General features: G+C 33.7%; 1 protein-coding gene across 2 annotated transcripts in view; it reads right to left on the reverse strand.

Annotated features, from left to right (window-relative positions):
• LEPR (leptin receptor) overlaps positions 1-13,141 on the reverse strand; it is a 92,910-nt gene that overhangs the window by 62,585 nt on the left and 17,184 nt on the right. For both annotated transcript variants that reach the window (XM_044944888.2, XM_025288536.3), the window contains exons 3-5: positions 8,166-8,221; positions 4,156-4,485; positions 1,433-1,556 (exon numbers count right to left, since the gene is read on the reverse strand). In XM_044944888.2, the coding sequence (XP_044800823.1) occupies positions 1,433-1,556; positions 4,156-4,485; positions 8,166-8,205 (494 nt within the window). In that variant the 5' untranslated portion in view covers positions 8,206-8,221. The remainder of the gene's footprint in view (positions 1-1,432; positions 1,557-4,155; positions 4,486-8,165; positions 8,222-13,141) is intronic.

Raw genomic sequence — 13,141 nt, forward strand, 5'->3', positions numbered from 1 at the left:
GAAAAAATCAGTCCAGCCATTTAACGTAAGTTGTAAATATTAACTACAGTCTGATAATCAGTAGAAAAATAAGGATGATAGTAGTTTGCTTCTTCTAAAATTTGTCTTATTTACCTTTATACAAGAAATTTTTCATATTTTGGTTATTAGCTCACTCACCTTGAAATCTCAAGTCAGCTGTCTCCTTCCTAGGGAAACCTTCACTCCTCTCTTTTCCCACTAGCACACTAGACTTCCCCACCTGAGGCTCTCACATCAGTCTTGTGCTCCCACATCAGTAATCACTAAAACTCAAACCCTATTTTGAGACATATTTGTACATATCTGTCCAAATCACTAATCTATGAATGGCTCAAGAGCAGAGACTATAACTATTCTTTTTAAAAATATAAGACAAAATACATTTTCAAAATTAAAAGCATGAGGCAAAACAAAGAATGATGTTGTGTAAGGTTAATGGGAAAGTATATCAAGAAGATGTAACAGTTACGAACATAGATCTATCCAACAATAGAGTCTAAAAATACATAGGACAACATATGGCAAAATAGTGAGAAGAAATATATAAATCAACCATTCCAGTTATCTTAAAAAGTTGAAGTAAAACACACATTTAGCAAAGTGTCTGAATACATCCTTTTGTTGACATCTGTGTTCTTTAAATTTTTTTACTGTGGTAAAATGTACACAATATATACCATTTTAAGTGTACAAAATTCAGTGACAGTACATTCACACTGTTGGGTAACCATCCCTACCATTCAACTTCAGAACTTTTGTCATCTTACCAAACTGAAACTCTATACCCATTTAAACAAGAATTCTTCATTACCCCTCCTCTAGTCCCCGGCAGCCATCATTCTGCTTTCTGTCTCTATTCATCTTAATATGGACAGTTTCTAGCACAGCACAGCCAAACTATTTTATTTTAATTCAAATAGGAATAGTAGGTATTATCACTGGAATTATTAGAAAAATTTGAATGACCTATTTACTGTAAGAATTGTAAGTATGGCTGTTCGAAACCACTGTTGTGGCTTTCTACCGAGCACAAACATATATTAAGCACACACATTTTCAAGACAATAAAAAGATCAAATATGAGAGAAAAATCTGCCAGAAAAATAAATATAAACTTTCCCCCTTTCTTCAGTCAAATACCTAAGACTCCTGAATTGAGTTTACACTTCTTTGCAAATATATGCCCATCCACATCTACAATGTCTTGCTACCTGAACCAATATGAGGAGAAAAGAGAAAATCTAATGGGAGGAGAAAGTCATACAAAAAATACAGAAATGTACACTGATATAAAAGGAAATATAGGGATAGGAGAGCTTTTGTAATCTACTTCTGTATATGGAAGCTCTTGTATTTCAGAAAAAAAAAATTGTGTCATGGGAATGTCAAATTTTATTTATTTGGTACTTACAGAACATATAAAAGATGGACCTTAAGGTCATAATTCTTGAAAGGATTCTTAAATAATGACTCAATATTACAGATGAATAATTTCAAGTCCTCTTTCATCCAGCACTGTATGTTCCAGTTTGCACCTGAATTAAAAATAAACTAAATTAAATCTGAAAAAACCATTCTGAACAGCCCAATGAAAGGGAAGGGCTAAATTAAATTCACCAGTGTTCTGATACAACTACCACTGTCCATTCTGAGAGAAAAAGAACAAGCTCTAATTGGTCATATGCCTGTGCCCATTTAGTCCCTTTGGCCTTCAGTTTCCTTCTTCATAAAGCAAGAGAATTAAATTCAATTATTGTTTCTCAAATTTTTTAAAATCTTGAACCACTTATGTAGGACAGAAGACCCCAAAACTCACCTAGTTCAGTTCATCCCCACTTTCCAAGAGACAAGAGACCATGAACTATCAAAGTACAACAAATTTAGTGTAGCATTTCTGTGTCTGCTTTAGCGGTAAAGCATGGTGATTCACACTGGAATCACCAATAAGATGCATATCTTAAATTTTTGTTATTATAATATTATAGGCCCCACATACAAATAAGGAGAGTATATTTCACTGTATACTGAAAAATTCACCTGATAAACTATTGGTGATTTGTAATTTAGAAAGCAGGCACAGCAACAGCTAAAAATTATGAGTAATTTAATACAACACCAAAAGTATCTTAAGCAATACTAACATATTTCCCCATTTGGAGAATTTCTAGCTAGTAGTGACTTTGCATCAGTTGAGCCTTATGAAGTAAATAGCCCATGTGGCAGAAAATTACATGGAAATCCTCAGTAACCACCACTTAACCTCGTAACTTTAGTTACACAAAGTTAAACTCAATAAACTAACTAGTTAATAGCCCTTGCTGCTAAGTCACTTCGTGTCCGACTCTGTGCGACCCCATAGACGGCAGCCCACCAGGCTCCCCCGTCCCTGGGATTCTCCAGGCAAGAACATTGGAGTGGTTTGCCATTTCCTTCTCCAATGCATGAAAGTGAAAAGTGAAAGTGAAGTTGCTCAGTCGTGTCCGACTCTTCGCGACCCCATGGACTGCAGCCTTCCAGGCTCCTCCATCCATGGGATTTTCCAGGCAAGAGTACTGGAGTGGGGTGCTACTGCCTTCTCTATACATAAATTAAAATCTGCAGCATCATAATCATTTCACTTGGTAACTGAAAAAAGTGCTAACATTTTTTGATCATTTCAAGGCTAGTCACAAGGACCTTCATATTTTAAGTCCATTCTTAATATATCCAACAATCACTGGAATGGTGAAGTTAAGCTCCCTTACAAATTAAAAAAAGTGCTTCATTTAAAATTAAATGCCTAAAGACAGAGACACTAGGAAGTATTTGAAGAGAAGTTGCTCAGTCGTGTCCGACTTTTTGCGACCCCATGGACTGTAGCCTACCAGGTTCCACCATCCATGGGATTTTCCAGACAAGAATACTGGAGTGGGTTGCCATTTCCTTCTCCAGGAGATCTTCCCAACCCAGGGATTGAATCCGGGTCTCCTACATGGTAGGTATTGTAGGCAGACGCTTTTACCGTCTGAGCCACCAGGGAAGATCAGTATTACCTCTAACTTGTTTTAAAACTCTGATCTTACTGAACAGTTATGCTTTATCCTTACTCCTAACCTGATCTCAACAAACTATTTCTTCCATCTAATCAGTGGTGCTTTGGCACTACAAGGGACGTGTGGCAAAGTCTGGAGATCCATTTTGATTGTCACAACTGCTGAGTGAGTGTTACAGGCATCAGCTGGGTAGAAGCCAGGGATGCTTCTAAACATCCCGTGCTTGAGCTTAGCAGCTCAGTTATGTCCGACTCTTTGTGACTCTATGGACTGTAACCTGCCAGGCTCCTCTGTCCATGGGATTCTCCAGGCAAGAATACTGGAGTGGGTTGCCATTTCCTTCTCCAGGGAATCTTCCCAACCCAGGGATCAAGTCCATGGCTCCTGTGTCTCCTGCATTGCAGGTGGATTCTTTACCACTGAGTCACTGGTATAACGCACAAACCAGTCCCCCATAACCAAGAATCACCTGGCCCACAATGTCAAAAATTTTGAGGTTGAGAAATTCTGATGAACCCTACACAGGAATACTATATTGATATATGCCTTTATTTTCATATTATAGATGTTTATGGTGCTAAGTCAATTGTCTCTGTTCTATTTAGCTCTTCCAGAAGGCTTGGAGATAATTTTGTTGTTTATATTTCCAGATGCAAAATTATTAATTACACTAGCTACATTCAGTATGCATTACACTTAAACAACAGGAAAAAAGTGATTTAAAATATATGCATTGGCTACTGAGATTCCTTACTTGCTTCAGAATTTAATTCAACAGGATTATCTGCCATTTGATATTTTATCTATTTAAAAAGAATAAGATACACTTTTTTATTTTAAAGCAAATTTAGAAGACTATAAAAATATATTTTAAGGTTAAAAAATTCCCTCATTTACATTTTTATTTCCATGGGACATAAAATAACTGGGGACTTATTAGTTTGGTCACATGATAATCCTAATTTTATCACTAATATAAAATGGTAATATTTACTCAGAATCACATCCAGAGACATCTATTTCACACAAGTTTCAGGGAATGAAAATATTTTATCCAATATAGTTAAGTAACAACTAATGCTTGGAACATTAAAATACTTACCTGTTTGCTGAAAAACTAAAGAATTTACTGTTGTAACAAATGCCTTCCCTTCAATGTCGTCTGTATATACAGAGCAGTTTTTATCTTCCTCGCTCCAAAAGCAACAGTGGAAAGTTGTTCTGGATGATAAGTTAGATAAGTAGGTACCACTTGAATTAAGCTTAGTTTCAACAACTGCCTCATAACGTCCATTCAAATTTGAAGTGTTCTTTGAGATTCCAGGAGGAAAGAGGAAGTCATATGTTGTATTTGATGGCATGCAAGACAACTTAAATTTCCAGGGAGTAATTGGATATGCCAAGTTAAATGCAGTTATTACATAAATAAATTCTGTTAGGACATTTAAAAGACACAGAGAAAAGCAATTAATCATTTTGATTAAGATATCAATAGGAAGTATCTAAGAGTAAATGATGTAGTTCTCAATAGTTATTATTAAACTTTCTAAGTGCTCAATCAATGCCTAATGCATAACTCGGTGCTTCCATTGAACACTGTGTTATACTTAAGAGGGTACCTTTACTTATGGAGATAACTTGACTCTTTAGCAACCCTTTTTGGAAATTCACACTTCATTTACCCCATTAATCTAACAATTCATATTTATATTTTAATGAAAGTAAATTACAGCTAAATTCAATTTCCTTTACCAAAAAAATAAATAAATTACTCTAATGGACTTCCAGCCTAATGGCATCTGGATGTGCAATTATATAAGCAAATATTAAAGTGCTGTTTTAATATTTCTTAAGGAGAATAATGCCAAAATGTTAACACTACTTTCAATGAGTGATTTTAGAAAGGGTCTGTCTTCAACATCAGAACAGCTGGATGATTTCCTGAATATGCCCATGATTCTCCAGATATACAATATCATGTAAGATATGTCCTTAGTATCCTCCAATAATTGATGAACAATGACAGACTTCTTACAGGAAACATTCACTGCTGATTAAAGATAATGTATTACTCACCCATAAAATTAAGAACAATTTTATAAACCTGTACCCTTCCAGAAAACCTTAAAAGTGATACTTGAAAAAAAAAAAAGTGATACTTGTTTTTTAAATAATTGTTTGAAAATAAAATAATTAATTCTCCATAATTCTTTCTTTTACAAGTTACTCTAATCACCCAACAATTGTGCTGCCTCATATACAAAGCAATGCAGAATGAGAATTCTAAGAATTTTGCATGGCGTCTATAGAGTGAGACCTTTGAAGGATTATGGTAAATGTTAAAATGTAAGAAAACAGAAATTTTTAAAATCAGTTCACAAAAGTGCTATTCTAAATTATAAAAGTAATACATGTAAAAATATTCAAATACACAAGTAATGACTCTTAACTTTGGTTTCTAGAGCATTCTATAAATATTAATAGAAATATGTATCAGATATAAAAATTAAGGCAAAAAGGACTATCATGAACTAATTTTATTTTTCCTACACTGAACAATTAGGTATCATAACATCATCAAAAGTGAATCGTCACTGCAATTGTGGTCCTTTGGACTCAATCCTTCTAACATGTGTTTTTGAAATTAGAACTTCTCACTAAAAAGAAATTAGGGTGTTTCTTTCATTTTACAAAACAATAAATACTAATTAAAAACATTATATTCTCTAGCTGCACATGGAAGATTCAGTTGACTAAACTGAAATTAGCCTAAAATCCTCAAAGTATTTGAAAATTAAAATGTAATACTGAATGTCACATGGTAACTACTGAATCAGCCTAATTAAAAGATGATTCTATTTTGTTTACATGCTTCCTTTGCAAATGATATTTCTTTCCCCCAAAATGAACCCTAAATGGCAAGGAGTCCAGAATATTCATCTGAAGGCATAAGTTTATGTTATCATATGATATGTTTTGTCATATGTTATACATTAAGGCCCCAGACATCTTCTGATTCACAAAACTTGACCAAACCACAAACCTTTTGAAAAACCAATGTAAAACATTACCATGGAACCTAATAAAAATTAGAAAATATAAAAGAGAGTGTTATCTTTCTTTGATAGTCCCTTGTGGTCCAGTTTTTCTGAATTCTGTAACAGTGGAATTATTCTGGATATTTTCTGTAGCTACATAGCTGGCTACAATGACAAACAATAGTATGTGTAATTTGGCAAAACTAATACAATTATGTAAAGGTTAAAAATAAAATAAAATTTAAAAAAATAAATTAAAAAAAAAAAAAAAAGAAGAGTCATAGGAAAGCTTCTCAGGGCACCTTTAAAGACTAGTGGAACCAAAGAGATGCTCAGAACCAGTTGATACACAGGTAATGGTTGCTAGGGGGAAAAAAAAGGGTTTTCCTAAAGACAGCCTGACTTTAATTTCAAAGACTTGGAACACAATCTAAATCAGATGATTTGAGTTCAAAGAAAATAAAAATATTTATAGAATGTTGTAAGAAACCATTGAGAATAGTACAATGCACGGGTTCAGGCCATTGACCCTCTAAGCAGTGGAAAATTTGCATATAACTTGTAGTTGGCCCTCCCTATACACAGTTCCTCTGTATGCACAACTTCTCTGCATCTGCAGATTCCACTAACCTTGGACCATGCAGTACCGTGGTATTCACTATTTTTAAAAAATCCAAGTGGACCTGAGAAAACCATATCTATATACTCAAAAGTTACTGGCATTGTATGATTACTTTCAAACAGAAGCCTGTCATGCTTCACAGAAAGTTAAAACACAAGATTTTAAAAGAATGCTTTCTCTCCAGGATATTCCTGCAATAAGTAGGAGGAAGACTAGTATACATTTAATTTTTGAACATAATCTTCTGGTGGTAGTCAAGGTGGGAATTCCCAAGGCATACACAATCCCTTGATAATATCCCCTTATAACATTATCTTGTCATTGTTTACCAGAATCATAATGGGGAATACCTTTAAATGACATTTCTTTTCCATTTTAGAATAAATCTGTTATTCTATATGATAGCCATTTATTTTAAATATTATCGCCAAGTAAACCAGTCCTAGATAAACAGAATTAAAGTTTTGATGATCATCTGATATATACATATTTTTAATTTAATAATGCTACATTTGCTAAATAAAATCAAAATATTTAAATGTCATTATACCTTATTTCCAAGTAAAGGAATGATAACGCGTATCTTTGGCAGAAATGCAATCAAATGTGTGTTAATCAGTCATGTCCGACTCTTTGTGACCCCATGGACTGTAGCCCACCAGGCTCCTCTGTCCATGGAATTCTCCAGGCAAGAATATTGGAGTGGGTAGCCATTCCCTTCTCCAGGGATCTTCATGACCCAGGGATTGAACCTGGGTCTTCTGCATTGCAGGCAGATTCTTTATTGTCTGAGCTACCACTTACATACTCATGTTGGACTGCAAAAGGCAAAGAGCTTGGAGGAGATTTCACAGTACCTATCAAATTCAAACATATTTACTATTCAACATAGAAATTCCTCTTCAGAAATTAATCTATAGAAATACTCTCCCAAATACACAAAGATGTATGTATATGAATTTCAATGTAGCATAATTTATTACAGAAAAAGAAATGTCTAATAATGGGAATTGTTCAAATAAGTTTATAATGTAAGGTACATTCATAAAGTTCATTGTTATGCAATCCTTAAATAAATAAGTATATTAATGAACACTAACAAGAAAAGTTATGAGGATAAACTGGAAAATCGTTAAGCAGGAAAAAGAAAAATACAGAATAGACAGACCAATTCTATTTTTGTAACTGGAGACATGAGTGTGTGTGTGTGTGTGTGTGTGTGTGGCTGGGGGGAGGGTATGCTTCTGGAAGGATACCCATCATATTGTTTCCAGGAGGTTGGGAAGAGTTTTCATTTTCACACTTCCATTTTTGTTTCGTTTGCATCTTTAAACAAGGGCAAGAGAATTCATAACTGGAAATGGGAAATTTAGTCAGCCAATAAACGAAACAACAGCTCTAAGAGTAAAATCTCTACCTCATATATGGACATTTTAAAAGCAAATAACTTACCCCAGTGTAACAAAGCCACACAGAATTTTTGACAAATCATCTTCAGAGAAGTACACCTAAAAAACAGTAAATCTAAAACCAGTACACACACAAATTTAAAAAATGACATATACACAAGCCATCTATGGGAAAATATAAAAGGAAAAGGATTAAAATTAAGAATTCTTTAATAATACTCTGAATCAGTATCAGCATTTAACATGAATGTAAAACTGTAAGTTTTAGGTTCATTCCTATGCACATGCTATTTTACAGAGTTAAAACATAAGCAATACATTCATATATGGCTTAATCAAAAAAATGGCAATGTTCCTTTATGACATGACAAACCAGACAGGTATCATAGATGAGACTGAATTTTTCACTAAACAAAAAAAGCTCACAATGCCAAATAAATATGTACAGCTGACCTAATATCATAAATATCACACTCTTCATTTTTGTGTGTATGTGTGCTCAATTTTTAAATTCCTTTTATTTCCTAAAGTATTTATCTTTATTATGATACCACAAAGTTGAATGATTATAGCATAGGTAATGAACTGCATATTTATTTCCAATGAAGAGAAATTTTTGCAATATAGTTTTGGAAACCCCTGTCGCAGAGTTGGGCATGACTGAAGTGACTTAGCTCACACACAATATTCACATTAGCAACTTATCGGTAATTCAAGGAGAGTTTGATGGCTTCATATATGCAGATGATAGGGATGACTTCAGAGACAAACTTTCCCATGAATTCTATCCAATTTGAAATATACCACGAATAAGATTATTTTTACTACTATGTCATGAAATCGAATGAGAGTGTAATTTAAACATATTTACCTTAGATTTATAAGGAAACATTAAAGGCTTTTGGTGTTCCAGTCTTTTTTATTATCTCATATTTGGGATTCAGTTCACTATATGAAAATTAATCTGAGGTAAAAAGCCCTGAATTAGGTATCAGAAGTCTTGGATGCCAATTGAGGCTCTTTTGATTAATCAGGTGTAAGACCTGGGATATCACTATTCTTGATCTCAGCTTCCTTATCAGACTGAAGGACCATCCCTACAATCCCTTTCAGAGCTGCTTATGATTCTGAGAGGCTTTAGTTTAAAACAGAAATCACAGCTTGATCACAAAGAATATTATAAAGTATTAAGTGAGAAACACGTCTTATAAGTTGTATCTGAAAACTGGTAGCATGTGACAAGCAAACAGAAAAACACGTTTGTTTAGTTCGCAACTTAAATGACTCTTAGGAAAAAGATGGGTGAGTATTACCATTTTGTAGTCTGGTAAATTTGTTTGTCAGACTCTGAGTTTTTCACCAGAATTTTGGTTCTTGACACACTTGATCCCACAATGTATCTTAAGGATTTCTAGAAACCAATTCAGTATGGCATCTTCATTATCTAATGGTATTAAATGTGTGCAAAGTCCTCCCAGCTTTTTTATGCTACCTCTTTCTGATACAACATTGTCTCATAGAATAAACCTAAAGGCAATTTCATAATCAGGGTATGTCACAAATACACATATCACTAGACTAAGTGTTTTGACTGAGCTGACTAGTGACTAAGTAATTCAGTCCAATAATTGATTTGACTCACTTTAATTCAACTGATTCACTGAGTTAAGTGACCAAATAGATCATATTGTTCTTCCTTACATAAGACAACCATTCTTTTATTTAAACACATTTGCATAATTAATTCCTCCCCAAGGTAGAGAGTGGGGAATCAGATCAGTGATTCATAACCAACCAATAGCATTTCCAGAAAAACAGACTAAAGAGAAAATAATCAGTGAAATAATATAAGAAAATTTCCCAGAACTGATGAGACTCAAGTCTTTAAACTGGAGAAAAAAAAAAAAAATCTAGCAACTTCCAAGGAAAAGGAATGGAAAACAAAACTCCATTCCTAAACATACCATTTAAAAATTGCAGAAGAGAAAAGAAGAGTTTCCAGAGAAGAAAAAAATAACCAAAGCAATGAGAACCTAATTAAAACAAATGTTTCATCTCAAAACACAGAATTACAGAAAGCTATCTAGAATGACAATGAAAAATTATTTGCAATTTAAAATTCTATTAGCCAATCAAGAAAGTATCTGAACAAAACAAATAAATTTAAACAACACAATGACTTAGAAAATTTACATCCTGTGAATCTCTTTCTCGGGAGTAACTTTATGATGTATTCCAACAAAATGAGGAGTAAACCAGGAAAGGACTGGGGATTTGGGATCCTGAAAAGCTTGACTACAAGCCAATTGATGGCTCTGCAGTCTTGAGAATGACCTGTCCAGATAGCAGGTGGAGTACAGGTGAGCCCTGAGAGGAAAAGGCCAGGATAAAGCAAGGCAGCTCAAAACATACTGCGATTCTGAAGCTGCAAAAATTTGAAAATAAAACAAGAAATCAGAATTACACAAGGGAAAAAAGAAAGTCATAGTCTAAAATTGAAGCCACTAGTCCAAATAAGAATGAGTTCAAAATAGACTTCAAAACAAAGAATGGAATGGATGCCAAAAAATAAAGAGAATGAGTAAAACACTGAAAATTAAGAATTAATAAATAAGACTCATAAATCTTCTAGAAGAAAAAAATAAGTTAGCTGGAAAAAAGCTTTAAAAAAGTCCTGATCTAAATATGAACTGAAATAAAATATGGCACAATTTTAAGCAAACGCTGGAATTAATCCATTTGAAAGAAGGAAGATCCCTTTAACCTTGATTCTAGGAATATTCTCCACTGGGTGGCTTAGAAGTCATATTGAGCAAAATACGATTCTAGGACTCTTCTTGGTTCTGTGATGAGTAATATTTACAAAGTTCTAAAAGCATTAATGCTGCTATTTATTGATTTTTCAACTTTTTGGCCTAATCAATAGACAAAAATGAAAGACTTAATTACAAATATTAAACATAAATATCATCAGTATTCTCACTGTACAGTTGTCAAAATTGGAGTAGTATAAAAAAATTGGGGTGGTATAATTATAAAAGGAGAGATGGTGAGAAGGCAAAGGGTGGAAATAGCCCAACCTCTTGAAGTAATGAGTCAAGAGAAACTATCTATAGTGAATGAAACAAAAAAAGGTTGTGGAATTTAAATGTAACCAATAAAAGATGTCAGAAAATTAATATAGTTATAATGGAGGAGAAAGAGAGAAAGGTGAAATTATTAAGATAAATTCCTTCCTACCATGGTATCTATTTAAAGGTTATAAATGAAAAGAAAAAAGTCAGTATAAGCATATTATTTAGCCTTACAGAGTTAGCCAAAGGAAAAGCTAAAACCAAAAATGGTTCAAGTCAGTTGTTCTCAAAACCAGGAATAACAAAGTGAAGGGAGTGGGGAAAGGGACTGCTGTGCTTTATTATAGTAAGTTTCTGTAACTGTGTGCATGGATTATTTTCATGCAAACTTATTATTTTGTCCTTTTAATTAAATTAAAAGGTGTTATTGGATTTCAAAGAAAACAGTATTAACAAAGTCCTAGGAGCTAATTAGAGGTTCACAGAAGTGGAATATTAGTTGAATTCCAAGAAATACAAAGGGAGAGAGTAGTGTCATATTTCTTCTAAGATTCACAATATTTTAACACCTCTGACAGCAGGATCTTTGCTAAAATCAATGTCATCTTATAACCACTTATGGCTTGGTAGCAGCTGTGATCTAGTTGTCACTGACTGCATATATACAAACTGGAGCACTTTCCTAATGACAGACTAGACAATTTTTAGCCATCAATATTTCAGTCAACAGACTATTTAAAAACCTTTTGAGGAAGGAAGGAAGATGAGCCTTGAGTATTGTCTGAAAACTTTTTGTGGACATCTTTTACTAAGATCAATATAGAGTCAGCATAAAATTTGCAAATAGACAAACAGAAAATCTCAGAAACCATGGTGAATCACTCTTTTATGAAGTTCAACATCACAAATAGTCTTGATAATCCAGGGAATGGTACCATTTAAGAAAACAGTGACATCAACAACACTGAGTTGAAAAGTGACTCAGAAAAACCAGATTCTGAATATGAAAAAGAATTCCTTAATGGATTTCTTTGACTTTTAGTTTCCTTATGAAAGTGGTATGATATAAACAAAAATCTTTATCTAAATAATTCTAGAAGAGTTCTTTCAGTAGGTATAAAACTAAAATTCTAAATTATAAGAAAGCATTGTAAAAATAAATAGGCAGAGTTTTTCCTTTCTTAGCTGTACAAAAATGGTGGTGTATCTTAAAAATCCACGATGTCTTAGATTTAAAGAATTACAACCAGAAAGAGTGCTAATTAGTAGAAACTGAAGATTACTCTTAATTTGGATAAATCATAACAGATTCCAGAGAGGACTGAGGATTTAATTGCCCTTTGAAGAATGAGGAGGAATATGATGCATATCATAAGTATCATTTTAAAAAAAGGTTTTCTATAGAACCTTTGAAATGTTAAAACAAAGGTCAGCCAAAGGTATGGGTAAAAGACAATATGAACTCTTGTGTAAGAGCTGATTTGCAAGTTCAGAATAGTATTAGTCAAAAGACCAAGAAACCATTTTCCCAGATGACTACTTTTTATAGAAGGAACATTTTTACATACTGTTTGTCCTGTGTGAAAAGCTTTTCTTCCCCAAAGCAGACTTCTAACCAACAGTGTTACTGTAAAATACCCAGGTCACTAGAGAAATACTCAACTACCTCCTGGGTAGTCATAATCCTAACAGATAACATCTTAACAATATAACCGGGCTTCCAAGGTGGTGCTAGTGGTAAAGAACCCGTCTGTCAACACAGGAGACTTAAGATGTGGGTTTGCTCCCTGGGTCGAGAAGATACCCTGGAGGAGGACACAGCAGCCCACTCCTAACAGCAACTATAATTATCAGGTGCTTATTATGTATGTGCCAGTATGTTTTCTCTATGTGTTTATGCATAAACACATAACACTCACATGTGTGTGTACTATTTTTTCTCTTT

The sequence above is a fragment of the Bubalus bubalis genome, chromosome 6 (genome assembly GCF_019923935.1).
Source record: "Bubalus bubalis isolate 160015118507 breed Murrah chromosome 6, NDDB_SH_1, whole genome shotgun sequence".
In the NCBI taxonomy this organism is placed as follows: Eukaryota; Metazoa; Chordata; class Mammalia; order Artiodactyla; family Bovidae; genus Bubalus; species Bubalus bubalis.